General features: G+C 41.7%; 1 protein-coding gene and 1 long non-coding RNA gene across 4 annotated transcripts in view; one reads left to right on the top strand and one right to left on the bottom strand.

Moving 5' to 3' along the window:
* TMEFF2 (transmembrane protein with EGF like and two follistatin like domains 2) overlaps positions 1 to 21,006 on the bottom strand; it is a 512,432-nt gene that overhangs the window by 273,156 nt on the left and 218,270 nt on the right. For all 3 annotated transcript variants that reach the window (XM_033944051.1, XM_033944053.1, XM_033944052.1), the window contains exon 5: positions 14,568 to 14,664. In XM_033944051.1, coding sequence (XP_033799942.1) covers positions 14,568 to 14,664 — 97 coding nt within the window. The remainder of the gene's footprint in view (positions 1 to 14,567; positions 14,665 to 21,006) is intronic.
* The window catches only part of LOC117360355, a 95,706-nt gene that overhangs the window by 28,984 nt on the left and 45,716 nt on the right, over positions 1 to 21,006 (top strand). The gene's annotated exons all lie outside the window — the stretch shown is intronic.

Raw genomic sequence — 21,006 nt, 5'->3', positions numbered from 1 at the left:
GTTACCCTTGGATAGGGTTACCAGACATTCAGGAAAATCCAGACATGTCCTCTTGTTAGAAGACTGTCCAGGTTCCCGGATGGACTTTCTGAAACTCGGCATTTTGTTTGGGTTTTGGAAAGCCCCGACAAGCTCCGGCCGCATCTGGAGAGCCTCTCGGCATGTGAGGATGACGTCACACACATCCGTGCATGCTTCAGGCCCTCTAGACACAGCCGGAGCTCATCGGGAAAGAAGAGAGGAGGCTGTGCGAGCAGGGCTGGAGATGGAATGGGGCGAGACTGGAGGTGAAACTGGGGCAGAACAGGACAGGGCCAAAGGTGGAACAGGGTGGGCCATGTGTCCGTGGTTTTGCGGCACAAAATATGGTAACCCTACCCTTGGAGGCCAGACTTAATTTCTCTGCTCCAGAGCTTAAAAGTCATCTTGTTATCTGGAGTACTGATATCAAAGAGAATGACACAGTGACAAAATTCATCACCGTTCGTGTGGATAACCGCGGGAAACCATCTTCATATCATTCTTAAAGAAGCGAGGGAAGAATCAGAATATGAATGGCCACAACCACTGACCCTCAAGCTTTGCTTTGAAGAATGCTGATATAGAAGGACTGAGGTTGAAATAGACACTAAAAAAATGACATGGGATTATTTCCCACGGTTATCCGCGGGGACGGGAACGGTGATGAATTTTGTCACCGTGTCATTCAAGGATTAGAGATTCTACAATGCCCTGGGAAGTTTATTTAATACTGAAGTCTGCTATACTTAGCATGATTAAAAATTTACATAAATTGGGCCACCTGGAAGTTTTGCTGCCAAGGTCACAAATTAATTAATTAATCTTAACCTTAAACTTTGTAGTTACCTAATTCCTTCTTTTTTAAAACAGTGCTCTTGGAAACAGAGATTTATGGCAGTGGCCTGCTTACGTTAACACATGGAATTTTGCATGTCTAATATATGAAGTTAGAAAAAAGAATACATCTGTCCTTTCCTCTGCTTTCTGCTTTTCTTCCCTCCTTCTAGTTTAACAGAGTGTTTCTCAAACCGCTCCTGGAGTACCTCCCTTGCCAGTCAGGTTTTCAGGATAAACACAATGAATATGCATGAAAGAAATTTACGTACAATGGAGGCACTATATGAAAATCATGCTTATGCATATCCTGGATAAATTGCAACACTTTCCTATGCCATGTTCTTTCCTTCCGTACTAGTACATTCTGTTCCCTCCCAAGTATTTTCTTTTAAATTATACACCACATAGATTTTATTCCTTTGCATATATTTGCAGTCTATCAAATAAACTAAACTAACCTACTCTAGGAACGAGTTGAGAAATACTGGTCTAACAGAGTATAAGTCAGGGCTACTCAATTCCACTCCTTGAGGTCCACGGGCAGGCCAGATTTTCAGGATATCCACAAAGAATTATGCATGAGAATAATTTGCATATCAAGGAGGCAGTACATGCAAATCTCTCTCATGCATATTCATTGGCGTAGTAAAGGGGATGGCCCTCCCCGTGTACCATCTTGGTGGGGGCGCCAGCACCTGTCCTCCTATCCGGTCCCTGCTCCTTCCTGACACCCCCTCGCCACGCATGTGCGTCCCTTCCCTTTGTACCTCTTTAATTTTCACGGCCTGAGCAGTATCACAAACCTGCTGCTCACATTGGTGTCGGCTCTCTCTGACGCCACTTCCGGGTCCCCTGCCTAGGAAGTGACGTCAGAGGGAGAGCTGATACGACACAGGCAGCAAGTTCGTGATGCTGCTCGCACCTGGAAAATGAAATAGGTACGGGGGGAAGGAAGGGGGCGTGCACATGGCGGGGGAGGAGGCAGAATTGAAAGCGGGGGAGGGGCACCACCACCCCAGGCACAACTCACCTTCGCTACGCCACTGTGCACATTCATCTTGAATATCCTGAAAATCTAACCTGCCTATGGACCTCAAGGAATGAAATTGAGCAGTGCTAGTATAAGCTATGTGGCTCACTTGATATGTATCTCTATCAAAGCCAAATGCTACTCCCTCAGGGGTCTATTTAGAAAGGCTCCAGGATGATGTAAATCAGGGATCTCAAAGTCCCTCCTTGAGGGCCGCAATCCAGTCGGGTTTTCAGGATTTCCCCAATGAATATGCATGAGATCTATGTGCATGCATTGCTTTCAATGCATATTCATTGGGGAAATCCTGAAAACCCGACTGGATTGCGGCCCTCAAGGAGGGACTTTAAGACCCCTGATGTAAATGATTCGTCAGTTGTAAGACTTATGTGTAATTATATATGAATGTTGTTGTATGGAAACCGCTGAGATCCCAGGTGGTATATACATTTTTAAAATAAACAAATATCTGAGCTAAATGCAATCAAATTTTATGCATAGAAAACTTGTGGCTAATGGAGCAAGCATGCCAAATAGGTGCCACACAAAGCAGTGAAAAGTCTAATAGACTTTCAGGGCGACCCACTCTGTCTCAAGCACCAAGTCTTCAATACAAAACATACTATAATATGTGAGGGAGGGATCCTCAGTGTGAAGGATAAGCGAAGGGAGAATATTCTCCTGCGCTTTACACACACTGGTGAAGATATAATAACCACACTGAGGATCCCCTCCCTCACATATTATAGTATATTTTGTATTGAAGATTTGGTGCTTGAGATAGAGTGGGTCGCCCTGAAAGTCTATTAGACTTTTCACTGCTTTGTGTGGCACCTATTTAGTACCTTTTGCAAGCATGCCAAACGCATGCACACAAAGATTTCATGGTTAGTGTGGCTTCTTTGTGCACATGGTCAAAGGAAAACCGAAGCTGTCAGCACACATAAGTGCCTGTTCTTTTGCACCTAACAATGAGTCTTGCAAAAATGTTGTGCACGTAAAATTTTTGCAACGCTCATATTTAGGTGCGGAAGAGCAAGCACCAATGCGTGCTTTTACTTTCGGTTTTTGTTCAGACACGCACACGTATCTCTATTTGTATTTATTTATCTATACCCCGCCTTTCCCAAGGCGGGTCATAATAAAGTACATACACAAATAGAATCACATGCATTACAACAAACAGAACATCGATAAAACATAATAATGATAATGTAAAGCCTCCTACAATTACAAAGAGGCTACCAGCGCCTCGCATCAAAAAACTATAGATCAAGTCCTATATTTCATCTTACAGAAGAGGTGTTTCTTCAACATTTTCTTAAAACTACTCAAACTTGTTTGCTGTCATAAATATCCCGGAAGCTCCAATCTGCCTTTAAAGGTGCAGATACTTCCTTCTAGATCATTGGTCTCAAACTCGTGGCCCGGGGGCCACATGCGGCCCGCCAGGTATTATTTCGAGGCCCTTAGTATGTTTATCATAATCACAAAAATAAAATAAAACAATTTCTTGATCATATGTCTCTTTAGCTATAAATGACAATATTATTATTAAGACTTAGCCAAAAGGAAAGATTTATAAACTACTAGCTGATAACCCGGCGATGCCCGGATATTTATTTATCCCAAAATGTCCAACCCCCTACATGTCCCACCCCCCTATGTCCCACATGTCCCACCCCCCATGTTACCCCCCCCACATGTCCCATATGCCCCACCCCCATGTCCCAACCCCCTACCCTCCACATGTCCCAAAGGAATGTCCCTCTCTATGGGGCTGAACTTAGACTTAAACGGCATCGGGAGTGTCGGTATTCATCTCTGCGAGCCCAAAAACTATGGGTTGGACATTAATATCTGTCGCTTTTGATAATTTTAACATATCACCCCCTTCCCACCCCCACAGTATTTTACCCCGTCCCACCTGCACAATATTTTTCCCCAGATAGTAAGTTATATGTGTACCAAGTTTGGTTGAAATCTCTCCATGCGTTTCAGAGTTATGCTGAGTATTCATGTGTGAGCCCGAAAACACTATGGGGTAGATACTAAAATCTGTCATTTTCAATCATTTTTACATATCCCCCCCTTCCCACCCCCACAGTGTTTGTCCTCAGATAGTAAGTAATGTGTATGTCAAGTTTGGTTGAAATCTGTCCATGCATTGAAGAGTTATGCTGGAACATACATACATACACACACACACATATATTCAAATTATAATGTGAAATATTTGACAAAATGAATACAATACAACTAATGCAAAACTTGATTATAAACAACAATTTTAGTTTCACCTCCAGGAGCAAGAACATATAAATTCTTGGGTGAACCCACCCTTGAGCAAGCAACATAGAGTTGTGGGCCGCGAGACCCCCAGAACATATCACCCCAGGTAGTGAGGGATCTGCATACCAAGTTTCGTCCAAATTGGTCACAGTGAGAATGGCAGCTTTTTACATTTTTTCCATTGACATGAATGGGTGAAATCTGATTTTCTGTTTGTAGCTCCGCCCACGTGTGCAGGAGGGCCGCGAGACCCCCAGAACATATCACCCCAGGTAGTGAGGGATCTGCATACCAAGTTTCGTTCAAATCGGTCAAGCCGTTTGTGAATTACTGTGAGAATGGCAGCTTTTTACATTTTTTCCATTGACATGAATGGGTGAAATCTGATTTTCTGTTTGTAGCTCCGCTCACGTGTGCAGGGGGGTTGCGAGACCCCAAGAACATATCACCCCAGGTAGTGAGGGATCTGCATACCAAGTTTCGTTCAAATTGGTCAAGACGTTTTTGATTTACTGTGAGAATGGCAGCTTTTTACATTTTTTCCATTGACATAAATGGGTGAAATGTGATTTTCTGTTTGTAGCTCCGCCCACGTGTGCAGGAGGACCGCGAGACCCCCAGAACATATCACCCCAGGTAGTGAGGGATCTGTATACCAAGTTTCGTTCAAATCGGTCAAGCCGTTTGTGAATTACTGTGAGAATGGCAGCTTTTTACATTTTTTCCATTGACATGAATGGGTGAAATCTGATTTTCAGTTTGTAGCTCCGCCCACGTGTGCAGGTGGGCCGCGAGACCCCCAGAACATATCACCCCAGGTAGTGAGGGATCTGCATACCAAGTTTCGTCCAAATTGGTCACAGTGAGAATGGCAGCTTTTTACATTTTTTCCATTGACATGAATGGGTGAAATCTGATTTTCTGTTTGTAGCTCCGCCCACGTGTGCAGGAGGGCCGCGAGACCCCCAGAACATATCACCCCAGGTAGTGAGAGATCTGCATACCAAGTTTCGTTCAAATCGGTCAAGCCGTTTGTGAATTACTGTGAGAATGGCAGCTTTTTACATTTTTTCCATTGACATGAATGGGTGAAATCCGATTTTCTGTTTGTAGCTCCGCCCACGTGTGCAGGGGGGTCGCGAGACCCCAAGAACATATCACCCCAGGTAGTGAGGGATCTGCATACCAAGTTTCGTTCAAATTGGTCAAGACGTTTTTGATTTACTGTGAGAATGGCAGCTTTTTACATTTTTTCCATTGACATGAATGGGTGAAATGTGATTTTCTGTTTGTAGCTCCGCCCACGTGTGCAGGTGGGCCGCGAGACCCCCAGAACATATCACCCCAGGTAGTGAGGGATCAGCATACCAAGTTTAGTTCAAATCGGTCCCACAGCTTTTTACATTTTTCCCATTGACTTGAATGGGTGAAATCTGAAGTTCTGTTTGTAGCTCCGCCCATGTGTGCAGTTGGGCCACGAGACCCCCAGAACATATCATCCCGGGTAGTGAGGGATCCGCATACCAAGTTTCGTTCAAATCGGGCAAGCCGGTTTTGCGGAGGCAGTTTTTACATTTTTTCCATTGACATGAATGGGTGAAATCTGATTTTCTGTTTGTAGCTCCTCCCAGGTGTGCAGGTTGGCCGCGATACCCCCAGAACATATCACCCAGGTAGTGAGGGATCGGCATACCAAGTTTCGTTCAAATCGGGCAAGCCGTTTTTGCGTTGGCAGCTCTTTACATTTTTTCCATTGACATGAATGGGTGAAATCCGATTATCTGTTTGTAGCTCCGCCCACATGTGCAGGTGGGCCGCGAGACCCCCAGAACATATCATCCCGGGTAGTGAGGGATCTGCATACCAAGTTTCGTTCAAATCGGTCAAGCCGTTTTTGCGTGATCGCGGCACATACATACATACATCCGATTTTATATATATAGATAGAGTTTTACCTCATGCAAATTTGTCATTTCTTTAATAAGACATTAACTTTTTTTTTTCTGAGGCCCTCCAAGTACCTACAAATCCAAAATGTGGCTCTGCAAAGGGTTTGAGTTTGAGACCACTGTTCTAGATGCAAATGAAGACAAACTGCCAGTTTAAATCTCAAGATGCACCATGGGAGTCTCTCTGCAAACCCTTCTATAATGCTCTGACTTGACACAAAAATTCTGCATTGCTCAGACTACTCTCTGTAATCGAATGAATACTTAAATGAGCTCATAACCATGTATTTTAATACAGCTTGAGGCAACGTCTTTTGTGCACGTTAACTCACACACTCAACCTCTCTCTTTGCGTACTGCGTCCAATAACATGCGCGCACATCCCACTGCATGGTTAGGCTTGTGATAGCTTTCTGCATCAGCCCCGCAGTCAGATTTTGCTGAAACTCCTAGGCCTATAATAATTTCCATCACTGCTTATGCCAGTTGACCCAATTATTTTTCTTTCCAAAGCTAATCAGTCAGATACAGTAACTGCAAAACTACTGCTCTTTATTTTTAAAAATCAGTCATGCATAAAATAAGGCTACAGTTGCAAGTTATTGCTAGTTAAAAAGTAACAGTAGTATCCTAGATGTGATCCTATGAATACTGATAATGAACACTTATTTTGCTATGTAGCATTTTACGAGTAAAAAAATATTTATATAAACAGGCTTCTCCTTATGACAATGATGACATTAAAGGCAATTTTTTTCTCTCTCATTATTATTTTGACCTTTACATTTGTGGTATGTCTTTTTTGGTTTGTCTTTCTTTCTTAGGGCTGCAAGACTAACTAGATTTTTCTCCATAAAGAACCAAGAAAATTATTTATATGAAATGTTCTTACTGTTTCATATTTAAGGGGATTTCAAATGTAGATGAGAATAGGGAAATGGAGTTTAAATAGCTTTGCAGTGATTTTGTTCTGGAATATATTTTTTCCTTAAATAATGGGTACCTGCATTCTACGTATTACCGTATTTTTTGCTCCATAAGACGCACCCCAGATTTAGAGGAGGAAAACAAGAAAAAAAAACATTCTGAACTAAATTCTCCCTGCCAGGCTCTGCACCCAACCCCACCACACTCCTTGCCAAGCTCTGCACCCTGTCTCCCCTCCCTGCCAGGCTCTGTACCCTGCCCCACCTCTGGTGGTCTAGTGGCAGGCCGGGATAGGGCACAGGGCAGACAAGGATAGGGCAGGCAGGTAGGGACAGGGCATGCAGTCAGGCCTCCCTCTCCCAGGCATCCCCCCCAGGCAGGCAGGCAGTACTCTCCCCTCCCAGGCATCCCCCTGGCATATAGGCAATACTCCCCCCTCCAAGGCAGCCCCCCTAGGCAGGCAGGCAGTACTCCCCCCTCCCAGGCATCTCGCGGGAAGTGGCGCGGGACCAGTTAGGCAACCTGGTGCGCCGCTATGCTAGAGAACAAAAGAGGAGTCAGCCAGCAGTTGGAGGAAGCGGCGGGAATCAGGCAGCCAGCCTGGTGCGCTGTTCTCAGCGAGGCGCCACATCCAGAAGTTAAAAAAAAAAGGTACGCATGGGAGGCATCAAGGAGGCCTGTCTCCTGCCTGGGGGGTGAGGAGGAAGAGGCCAAGGCCTACCTTGTGCGTTGCGTCCAGTGAGGGAGGGCAGCCGCATTAGAATAAAGGTAAGGGGGAGCGCGCTTTGGGTTTTCGCTCCATAAGACGCAACCTAATTTCCACCCACTTTTTTTTGGGGGAAAAAAGTGCATCTAATGAAGCGAAAAATACGGTATATGTGCTATGAAGAGAAAACGAGTCTTTATTCACATATCAGCTCAAACAGGTGGACACAGCTTGGCTTGGCTTTGATGGAATTTTAGGGTCTGTTGGGAAACTTGTAGAATTTTTGCTCATAGAGGTGGATAAAAATCCAGTGGCAATCTGAAGGAGAATTTGAAATCCACTTTGGACTGGCAGACCATTAGAAAAATAGGTCCAACAATTTGAAGTCTGCTTTGGATTCTTGAGGCACTTGGAAATCATTTCAGTCTTTACTCCTTCAAAATGGTGACAGCTTAGGAAAACGTTGAATTCTTTTCCAGATTCAAACTGCTGGATGAACATATTTGAAAACACCCTTAGAGAATTCAGCACTAAAATATAATGGTTCTGATAACATTCTGAACGGTGATGCTGTGTCACGATGGATTTTCCTTTACAATACATTAGACAGGAGAGGCGCTATAGAAATCCTCATGGAACACCACAGTGAAGAACACGGAGGTCAGAGATCTCACCATTAAGTGATATTCAATGAATTTGACTTTCTTTTTTTTCTGAAAACGTTAGCGATAAGAAAGTGAAAAGCTGGAGAGACTATTTAATCTTCTGAAACCTGCAGGCTCTGAGCTTCCATCATTAGTTTTTAATGCATTTTGCCAATCCGAAAGTCCAAGCCCTAGGGAGCAGACGTAAGTATTGACTCAGGCATAATGTTTTCTCTTCAATTTTCTTCCACTATCTGAGAGCTTTTGGGGATGTCAGATCCAAGCACTCAGCAGGCTTGACCTTTTCATTAAGTTAAATGTTAATTTTTTTTTAGTAATTTTTATACATTTTATTGTTACTATTGTGATGTTGTATGTGTTTTATCCTGTAACTCATCTAGAACAATCAGATAGTGCAAGTAATAAGCATTTACAGTTTAACTTGGACTACACAATATTCTAAATGTGCAACACTACTCGTCTGGGGCTTCATAGCAAGAGAGATTTTATATCTTAGATAAAATACTAGAATGAATCTGAAAAGCTCTGCAACTAATTCCTTTTTAGCCATGGGTTCTTTACTAATTATATTCTAAATACCGTACCTGCTTTGAATACAAGATTCCTAGCTTCCCGTAAGGGTTTGAAGTAGATTTTATGGCAAGTGTTGAATAGCTCTGAATAACTGTGGCCCAAAGAGTTCCTTATCGGTGCTGTGCCTTTGCCCAGCTGGCAAAGCTAAAGCTATGGAATGAAAAAAAAGATGCACTTTTGATATAAATCTGGAACCCCAGAAGAGGAAAACACAGACCGGCCCAACATAACAATACCTGAACCACCTGCACAGTGACAAATGAAAGATTAGCATGATTTAAATGAGGCTAAGTAAAATGAAAACTACAGAGCAGTATCTCTTTTGTTCACTTCATGCGATCCGCTCGAAGGAACACCTCACTGCAGCAATAGAAAGAACCAAAAGAACCACTATTTATGCAAAGTTCTGCAAAAACAGAATATGGGATACATTTTTGGCCATCCAGAAGCTGCATAAAGATATAAACTATCTGACAGATATTCAAAGTGAGCTAAGCGGCCTGGAGAGAATTCTGGTTGTTTAAATCACTTATCCATGGCTAGCCATGAATATTCAGCAACACTTAACCATTGAAGTGCTGATTCGTGATTGACATGCTATCAGTGGCCGCTCTTTAGGTGGCTGCCAATACCGGCAATGATTTTAGACTTTCCCCTTTGTCTCTACCACCTCCACTGGGAGGCCAATCCAAGCACTCACCACCCTAACTATAAAATTGAAAAAAAAGCACTTCATGGCATCTAAATTACATTCAAAGTAACTAGTCCCAGTCTACCACTAAAGCTAATTGCAATAACAATGTCCTCTCCATTAATTTATTTGATATAATGCTCATTATCTAATAATTATATAATACACGTACAAAAAGATATAGTCAGACAGTCATTAAAACCAATACAAACATAATATTAAACCAAAACATAAAAAGTACCACATCAATTTGAAAGCAATAGAAATATTCCATGACATACTTTGAAAAATAGAACAAAATTTCAACATTATCACAACCATGACTTTGTTTCTTCCCAGCTTGCAAATAATTAATAACAATGTATAACAGCCTAATCATTTACTTTTTATCTGCTGGTTATGCCTTTCCCAATATACCCTAGCTTTGGCCACTAGGGATGTGTATACATTTGCAATGACATGGGAAATATCAATCACAATTCTCATGCTATTTTGAGAAAGGCAGTTCTATAACTGCACATAGATAACATGGTTGAGTTGCTTCAACCATGGATAGGAGGGGATTGAGTGGGAAGGTAAAAGGTAGCATGAGTTATGGTGATTGGAAGGGATGGTAGGTGGACAGATGAGGTTTTGTTGAGAAGGCTTAAGCAATGGATTTGACAGGATTTGTTGTTTGGATTGGTGAGGAAAGAGGGTGAAAGGCATTTGGGTACTTTGTTTCCCTCTATTCCCTCCCTGGCTGGTTGTTGTGGGTGGTTCCTGGCATGGTGAACGGAGGTTGTGAGAAGGTGGGTGGTGGTGGCTGTGGCTAGTAAAAGGGTCCCTTTGATAGGCAAATATTGGAGGCAATTTTATACACTCTTTTAGAGGTCCTTTTACTAAGCTGTATGCTTAAAGCCCAGATTCTCTAACTGGTGCCGTTGTTGGTGGCCGCCTTAAAAGTGATTGCCAATGGCATGTCAATCACGTGATGGCACCGGCTAGAAAATCACGCTTCCGGCAAAGAATGGCACTGGAAATGTAGGCCAGGGTTTTCCAGGCCTACATTTCTGGCGCCTACCTTTGATATGAATCATGCCTCTGTAGGCACTTTACGCCACCTAACGCCATTTATTTTGTTAGCCACGCCCACAGTGATGTTAGGTGCTGTAAAGCATCCACAGAGATGCAATTTTGGCACTTCTAAAACCGGCGCTGTTTAGAGAATCCAGGCCAAAATGGCTTTCTGTGTGACATGCTCAGGTATCCCACAGTAATTTTGGCATCAGTGTGTGCTTCCCGCATAGTTAAAAAAAATAGATTTCATTTTTTAGTGCTGGGGTGGATTGGGGTGAAGGCATGTTCTGTGCTAATCAATTAGTGCAGCTACCTTGCCACGTGCTAATTAATCAGCGTATGAAAGGCACATGAGCCCATATTGCCTATAAATTGGTAGCGGTAGGGGCTCACATGCTAATGGCCACGCCCAAATGGGAAAATTAACAGGTGGACATTAATTTAAAAAATAGAAAAAAAATGGCTACTTTACCTATGAAATAAAATGACCTTAGTGTGCGGGAATGACCTGAGTAAGCATGCTTTAAGGCTACTTTTTATGTGCCCTTCCCCCTTTATCAAGCTAGAGATTTTTAGCTTGTCCCAGTGAGGTAAGTGCTCCGACGCTCATAGGAATTCTATGAGTGCTGGAGAATTGACCGCGCCAGCTCGTGTTAAAAACCTCTATAGCTTCTTAACAAAAGGCGCCCTCAGTTTGGTAAAAGGACACCTTAGTGAGTAAAACTTGTCACCCGCTCTCTGCTCGTTGTATGCTGCCAATAATGGTTTCTGTGTTAGCTGTTAAACCTAGCAATTAACAGTTTAACATAGGCTAACAGTTAATATGACAATGTACTGTTTGCATGTATTAACTCTCACATTAAACAGCTCATATAGTTTAATAAATTATCCTAGCTTTAAATGTTGGAGATAAAAGTGATCAATCATGGTGGCAGTAAAAAAAAAAAAATCTGCATTCTCAGGCATTGCAATGAACACCAAGAGATCAAAATATTCTATTACCTGGTGTTCTTATTCTGCTTTCCTTCCCTTCTACTATATAAAAATTTCTAGCATTTCACTGAATTTTCATATTGGATCTCTAGGACAAATCTGTTTATAACTGCTAAGTTCATTAGACAGCGCTGTTCAGAAATGGAAGTAGGTCATATGCTAAGTTAATTTATGAAGCAGTTTTCAAATACTGTACAGTTCATCTGCTACTGACAATTCTAAAAAGTGTGTTGTGAAGCAGTGCATGTGATAAAAGTGGAAACCTCAGAAGAGATGGAAGGAAGAACATATATTTTATATTATTATATAGGAACGTGCATTCGTATTAAAACTAAAATGAAAAAATGCAACAAAGCAGACTTGTTTTGTTTCACTTTCTTTTCAATAAAAAAAAATGGCATTCTTTTTCACCATTTTCTTTTGTTTTCAGTGCAAGTTATTTATAGTTTAATTTATTCATTTGTATCCTGCTTCACACAAAGCAGGTCACAGCAATTACATACTTAATAAAAGTAACAAACATCCATAAAACAAACAATTAAAAAACGAATCAGCGTCCGGCGCTCAGTTATACAATGGAATGCTCAATTTCCATTTCTAAATAGCTTATAATAAAAAAGGTATTTTGGCCCTGATTCTAACAATAGTGCCAATAGGTTAAGAGGCAGTAGGTACCCTACTGTCACCTAACTTAATTGTTTTTAGTTGGTTCAATTGGTGCAGTAATTGAATGTGCCAATTAAAACACCATTTAAAAAAAATGGAGGCACTTAAAGGCTCCTCCAAAAATGGCACCATTGTCCTGACTAAGGAGGCGCCTTTTGGTGCATATGGCCGCTCTAGGCGTGGTTAATGCCGGAAATGGCCTTCAGTGCCGTTAAGTGCCTCTGTAGATGCGATTCTCATGAAAGATAGAAACTGGGAATGTAGGCCTTTAAAATCCTGGCCTACATTTCCAGTGCCCAGCTTTCAACTAGGCGGCGCTGTTGTATGATTGGCATGTGATTGGTGCCTCTTCTAGTGGCACCTATCTCTGTTTCCATCCCCATGCATGCCCATTTAGGCGTTAGGTGCTGCTGGACGCCATGCGATAGGTGCCTATCTTTTATATAATCAGGTAGACACGTATCGGCGGACAATTAATTTTTTTTCCAGTTATGAGCTTGTTAAAGCTTGTTTAGGTAATTAAGGTAGGCACCGATTTAGACGCCTCTTACAGATTCTGGCCCTTACAGTCTAATTCCATAAAAGGCACTAAAGATTCTATATGCAAATTTAGGCACATGCCCAATTTGTGCACACAATTTAATTGAATAATGAGCTAATCAGCATTGATAATTAAGATTTTAACAAGCAATTTTTGGTACTAATTGGAATTAATTACAATTTGCATGCATATTTGTAGGGACAAGATCCATGTGTAAAATTTACACATGGTTCCAAAAAGGGGCATGGCCATGAGTGGATCAAGGGCTCTCTTGCAATTTATGAACATGGTAAGAGTAAGGGTTGACCTGTTCCTAATTTAGTTGCAAGGATCTACACATTTCATTTGGTGTAAATGGCTATGCCTAAAGTTAGCTGTGATTCCCATTGCCATGCGCTATTCTATAAATAGCACCTAACTTGAGTGCCATTTAAAGAATTGTGCTATGCTGCTTTTTTGGCGTCTACCGTAATTTTCGCTCCATAACACACACTTTTTCTACCCCAAAAAATGGGGTAGAAATAAGGGTATGTCTTATGAACAAATACCCAACCACCTCCCATTACCTTTTTAAAATTCTGACGCCCTCCCTCGCTGGACGCGGCTGCCTGCCTGGTTCTCCAAACACTGACAGCTGACGCGGCTGCCTCCGAGTTCTCTTCCCTTGTGGCAGAGCGGCACACAAGGCTGCCGGCCTGGTCCCATGCTGCTTCCTGTGAGAGTTCTTAATAGGAGAGTTCTCATGGGAAGCATCATGGGACCAGGCCAGCAGTCTTGTGTGCTGCTCTGCCACAAGGGAAGAGGACTTGAAAGCAGTCGTGTCGGTTGTCAGTGCTCGATAAACCCAACAGGCAGCCGCATCCAGCGAGGGAGGGCATCAGAATTTTAAAAAGATGGGGGGGGGGGGAGGGAGGCTGGGAGTTGCACTGCCTAATTAAAAATAGGTACGGGGGAGAGATAGGGGCCTGTCTGCCTGCCTGTGTGCCAAATTAAAAGTAAGGAGGGTGAGGTTGGGCCTGCCTGCCTGTAAGGATGCCTGGAGGGGAGAGGCCTGCCTTCCTGCCTGCCTGGGGGTAGGCCTGGGAGGGGGAAGGGCTCCTGCCTGCCTGCCTGGGGGGGCTGCCTGGGAGGGGGGAGCCTGCCTGCCTTGTCTCTACCTGCCTGCCTGCTACTAGGCATGCCTGTCCTGTCTCTGCCTGCCTGCTCTGTCCCTTGTCCCGGCCTACCACTACACCACCAGAGGGTGAACAGGGTACAGAGCCTGGCAGGGATGGGGGAAAGGGTGTAGAGCTTGGCAGGGAAAATTTTATTCAGAATGGGTTTTGTTCCTGTTTTCCTCCTCTAAATCTAGGGTGTGTCTTATGGTGAGGTGCGTCTTATGGAGCAAAAAAGTACAGTACTTCTTAGGCACCATTTACAGAAACTAGTCTGCAGTGTGCATTAATTTATTGCTTTAAGGTGTGGTAACTGCAAAATCTAAACACACCTTTGTAAATGGACCTCTTAATGAAACAAAGGTCAGACCTCCATACCTCCCACCCTAAAAAATGAAAAAAATAAAAAAAAATCGATGGGCATATTTCTATTGTTAAATTCTGTAAGTGAATGTCAACTCACCATACATCTTCAGCATCCTCATCACACTCCGCCCCAAACTGGCAAATATCACAAGTAGAAGTTTCCTTCTGATTGGTTTCTCCAGAACCTTCAGTAACTGTGGAGCATAATAACAGGTCAACATATATTTGTACATATTAACAAGACTAACACAATACACTATTGATTTTTTAGTATCAGGGAGAGGGGATATAATTTTATAAAGCTTTTTCCACCTGTAAAGCTTGCTTTACATTTGGAAAAGAGATTTTCCATGTGCAAAAATACTGTACACATTTTTACATGACCACACATAAGCATTCCTTGGGGGTGTAATATGGACAGAGTAAGGATACAGTTGATAAACACTGGATTTTACTAAGCAGCGGTATAGGTTTTTACTGTGGGATGGCGAGGTAAATGCTCTGATGCTCATAGAATTCTTATGAGCAACCGAGCAGTTACCTCACCTGCCTGCGGTAGAAACCTCTATAGCCATTTAGTAAAAGGAGCCCATAATTTGCAAAAAATTCTGTGCATGCATCAAACACATATACACATTTAAACCATCTTTAAAGCAAGTGGAGTGGAATGGGTAAATATGAATCACTTGTTTACGTTGTCTAAAAGTTCTAGGACTAGGGTACATATGATGAAGCTGCTAAGTAGTAGATTTAATACAAACAGGAGAAAATATATCTTCACTCAACATGTAATTAAACTCTGGAATTTGTTGCTGGTGAATGTGGTGAAAGCAGTTAGTTTAGCAGGGCTTAAAAAAAGGAAAGGGAAAGGGAATGGAACTTGATTTACTGACTTTGTGGTTACAATCAAAGCGGTTTACATATTATATGCAGGTACTTATTTTGTACTTGTGGTAATGGAGGGTTAAATGACTTGTCCAGAGTCACAAGGAGCTGCAGTGGGAATCAAACTCAGTTCTCCAGGTTCTCAGGCTGCTGCACTAAACACTAAGCTACTCCTAGTGGTTTCTTAAAACAAAAGTCCACTAGTCATTGTTAAGCTAGACTCATGCTTTACTCCTTGGAATCTTGTATTAGAAACAGGATACTGAGCTTGATGGACCTTCGGTCTGTCCCAATAATGGCAACTCTTATGTTCTACATATAAATTTGTGCTTTATTGGTTCTGTCTTAAGGTGGCTAATTGATAAAGGTACAAAGTGTGCTAGAGTTTTTCAATAGATTAAATTATTACAGATAACAAAATGTGATTATTTGAACACATGCTGTTAGACTGTACTTCTGAGAAAAGATAGTTTGATTTATCGAGGTTTATCTCCTATTCAGTGAGTTATTCCTATAGACTCAAGATAAAGGCCCAAGATAAATAGTGAGTCAGAAAATAAACAAAATGGCTGCCATGCGAAGTCATTTTAGATACTGTCTATAGAAAGCATTTTCAGTACACTGTATACATGCATTCAGTGAATAGAAAACAGTAAAGTCATTGCTAACTTCATTGATATTTCTCATGAATTACATGACATTCAAAATTTCACACTACCAGGAACTTAAGAGACAAGGTTATAACATCAAAGGAAGAATGTCAGATTACAAGACTAACCATTACAATTGATTACTGATCTTAAAATTATTCATTATTTAAGAATACTTATATTTCTGAACATATTTGGTGCTTTCCTATGATCAAAACTACTAACAGGTTGCTTTTCTTTAAAGTGCTACTGCAGTTAAATTGGTTTTTTTCTAGTCCATTTACAGATATATACTAACCCTGAATATATCATTGGTTTCTTTCTATTTTTACATTATATTTATGATCATTAAATACTTTATAAGCAATATACTTGTTAAGTAAACAGCAGATATTAAAAAAGAGAAAAAAAGAAATCAACGATTTAACACATTCATTAAGTTATTACAAATTCAGCTGTTGGGGGGAGGGGTGGAATCCACTTCAATTCTAAGAAATAAATAAACCCAACAAAAGTGGTAAAATAAAGCTCCATTGCATCTAAACTAATAAAGAGTAACACCTACTTCACTAGTAAAAAAGATTCCAGTATGAGCTGCTTATCCACTAAAAAAGTTATAATAGCATATAGGTCTTTCCTAACTTTAAAACTCCAGGACTGCAGCAAGAAGCAGAGACTAGAATATATGATATGCGTACTGAAAAACCCTGTAGGGAAAACAGATATAGGAATCCTCCAGCATTAGAAGACAGGCTAAACAACTTGATTACCCACTGTACCTCAGCCTACCCCAATCTAATACTAAGAGACCTGAATCTCCACCTTGAAATGTGAAAAGACCCTAGAACACAATCCTTCAACAAGCTACATCTTCAACTAGGCCTCAATATCATACCATGTGTTCCTACCCACAAAAATGGACACACCCCAGACCTAATTACATATCAGTTGACCTACCAATCCCCTTAGTGGAAACATACCAATTGGGAACCAGTCACATAGTCAGACTATCACCTACTAAATTTCTTCCTCAAGCTACCCAAGACTAGCATACGAGCAACCAAAGAAATACTAAAAACATCAAAATGTGGCAAAATATCAACAGAAAAATTCTGGAATGTGCTCACAACTCAACTGCATCCAGTGGACCCAGATATCTACACAACCATCAACTCCTTGATAACTTCACTTTATCTATTCTAGAAGACATCATCCTTCTCAGAACACTCCAACTAAAGCCAAGAAACAATCCCTGGTAATCAAAACTCACTTCTAATACTAAAGGAAAAAAGTACTGAGAATGAAAAGAGCATGGAGGAAAAGCCAAGCCCAAGAGCACTACATCAATTGGAGGAAGGAAGTAAAACAATATAAAGAAGTGACAGACAAGGCAAAGAAGCAGTACTATGAAGATCAAATAGAGAAATTTAAAAAACACCCTTAAAAGCCTTTTCAGAATATTTAACTCACTCATAGATACCAAAGACATAACTAATGACCCTGACATACAACAACCAAACAAAAAAGAATTAGCACACTACTTTCAAGAGAAAATTAGAGCAGTAAGGAAAACATTCACCCACTCCCTTGAGGACAGTGTGGAAGTATCCAACAAAAATGCTAATGAAACAAATGGAATTCCAGCTGACAAAAACTGGACAGAATTCTGACCAGTCTCCATAATAGAAACTAAAATCTGGATTAAAAGACTCTCCCAAAAACACTGTTGACTAGATATCTGCCCTGGATGCCTACTGGAACAAACCACACCAGAGTTCTTGCAATGGGACAGTGCTTATAAACACATGCTGAATCAAAGCAAATTACTGACAGCAATATCCAAAATGAATGGCATTCACACCTCACACCATGGCTTCAGGGCCATGCACAGCATGGAATCATTGTTATTGGAACTCACCTCTAAGGTTAAAACTTAATCTAAGTAAAGACACCCAGACTATTCTATTCAAATTTGACATATCTCCAGTATTTGATGCTATAAATCACTCACTTCTATTAATGAGACTACATGATCAGGGAGCATAATGATTCTTCCAATTCTTGAAAAATAGATTTTATGAGGTACGGAAGGACAGAACAAAATCACAAAACTGGAAGGCCACCTGCAGAGTTCCACAAGGATCTTCACTTTCTCCCTCTTTATTCAATCTATACATGCACATTCGAAGCAAAAGTTTCACCCTTCCACAAGCCCAAACCTTCTAATATGCAGATGACATCTTTATGATGACAGAAATATATTGGATAATACACAATATATAAAACATACAACAGACTACCTAAGTGGCTGAACCCAAAAGAGCTATCTCAAACTAATCAAGTCCAAAACCAAGATTCTCTGGTTTGGCAACTTCAACTCATTACCAGGCACAGAAATAGTACTAACTTCAGGAGAAAAGCTAAAAATAGAAAGAACTTTCAAAGTACTTGGGGTCATTCTTGACTTTTCCTTAACCTATAAAGACCAAATCAATGCAGTGATGAGAAAATTCTTCTCCAGACTAAGACAACTGAGAACAATCAGGTCAGTCCTAACTCAAAACAACCTTAGGAAGAGCAATCAAGCAATACTACTAAGCAATACTACTGGACTACTGTAACTCTCTATACAATGATATCATGGAAAAGGAACTCAAAAAAATTACAGACACTTCAAATGACAGACTGATGCTCGGAGCCAGCAAAATGGGAAAGCCACTCCACTTCTAAAAGAACTACACTGGCTACCAATAAAGAAAAGAATACAATTCAAAATGACCTGCATGATCCACAAAGCCATATACGGTGAAAACTCCCATGGGCTCAAACAAACATCAAAGTTACACCCTCCTTCTTCAACTCAAGATCAGTGCAACAGTTCAAGATCCCTTTTCCTTCTCCTCAACAAGGCTACCAAAAAAAGATGTCATGTCCACTTTCAAATTCCAAGCTCCATACATTTGAAATCTGTCCCCCCTTAAAGGTCCTGTCCTGTCCCCCTTGAAGTCCTGTCCCCACCCTGAAAGCCTGATGCCCCACCCCAAAGGACCGTGGCCCCCCCACCCTGAAGGACCGCTCGCACCCCCACCCTGAGGGACCGCTCGCACCTCCCCCAACGTCCGATTCATCCCCCAGCCCCCCCCCCCCCGCACGGAGAAGCAGCCTACCGTTGGTTCCCGATGCCAGTTAGCCCTGCTGCTTCCTTTACCGGCGGTCCCGCCCCTTCTCTGAGCCCTGTGCTGCTTCCTCTGCCACGGTCCCACCCTTTCTCTGACGTCAGAGAAAGGGCAAGACCGCAGCAGAGGAAGCAGCGCAGGGCTCAGAGAAGGGGCGGGACTGCCGGCAGAGGAAGCAGCAGGGCTCACTGGCATCGGGAACCAACGGTAGGCTGCTTCTCCGTGCAGGGGGGGGGGGCTGGGGGATGAATCGGACGTCGGGGGGTGCGAGTGGTCCTTCAGGGTGGGGGTGCGAGTGGTCCTTCATGGTGGGGCATCAGGCTTTCAGGGCTGGGGGATGAATCAGACGTCGGGGGGAACTATATAAAAAAAAATTTTTACAACGCGCTCACGCATATAACGCACATGGTTATGCTCGGTTTGTAAAATCGTGTATAACGCGCGCGTTATATGCATGAAAATACGGTAAACTCCCTACATCTGTATGACAGATCTTCTCATACTTCTACTTCTGGAAAACACTTAAGACATATCTCTTTTCCTTATAAGATTACTCTAGACAATACATCTGTCTTTACTGATCTCTCTCACCTCATGTACTGCTCCTTCTGTAATGTTGTACATATAAGACCTGAATAGTATAGTATGTTCTAAACACACTTCTATTTCACTTCACACATGCATGGAAATTTATTTACTTATTTATTTATTGGGATTTATTAACTGCCTCTATGAAGAGATTTACCCAAGGTGGTATACAGCAGGTATAATTCAATATAGAACTTACAATTTTGCTGACAGCATAACAGTAGTAAAAAGACCAAATATACGCATAAATACAATGAATGAGGTAAAACTAAAATCAGTAAATTGAAACTTATTAATAGGACTCCCATTAAACAGTTTAAAAAATATACTTATTAACAGCACTGAAAGTCACATAACAGATATAGGGCTCCTTTTACTAAGGGCTCCTTTTACGAAGGCGCGTTAGCGGGTTTAACGTGCGTGACTTTCAATCATGCACTAACCCTCACGCTAGCTAGAAAACTATCGCCTGCTCAAGAGGAGGCGTTAGCGTCTAGCGTGGCCGGTGGTTTAGCATACGCTATTATGCACGTTAAACCGCTAACGCGCCTTCGTAAAAGGAGCCCTAAGGTTCACTAGCATTTTTAGCACACGCAGGAAATTACCGCACGCTACGCTTCTAGAACTAACGCCAGCTCAATGCTGGCATTAAGATCTAGCGTGCGTGGCAATGTAGCGTGCGCTATTCCACGCATTAAAGCCCTAATGCGGCTTAGTAAAAGGAATCCATAATATATACTAAAAGGGAAACATGATACTTATGAAGCATCTAATAAGGTCCTAGATCTCATCAACAGGAATTGCTTCCTTTTCTTTTGGGTTGTTTTATTAATATCCAGGAAAACCCAATAAGGGGTCCTTTTACTAAAGCGTTCTAGCTGTTTTAGTGCACGGTAAATGCTAATGCATCCGTAGACTATAATGGACGCATTAGCGTGCACTAATATTTAGTACACGCTAAAACGTCTAGCGCGCCTTAGTAAAAGGACCCCTACATTTCTTTTTTCTTGGAGGGGAAGAACAATTAAAAAAACAACAACAACATTCTTTGTCCAGATCTGAAAGAAAATGCACTGTAAGGGTTGCCATTTATATGTCAAAGCTTTCAAAGTATTGAAAGATAAACAGAGGAATTCTTGGAAAAGTTTGACTGCTTTTTCTTGGAGTGAAGCATATAATAAGCTGTAAAACTAACTGGGCAAGCATTCTAAGACATTTGTTGAATAAAACTGTAGCC

This window comes from Geotrypetes seraphini, chromosome 5, assembly GCF_902459505.1.
Source record: "Geotrypetes seraphini chromosome 5, aGeoSer1.1, whole genome shotgun sequence".
Lineage (NCBI taxonomy): Eukaryota > Metazoa > Chordata > Amphibia > Gymnophiona > Dermophiidae > Geotrypetes > Geotrypetes seraphini.
Note: the sequence above shows the minus strand (reverse complement) of the source record. Positions and strands in the feature narration are given on the sequence as shown.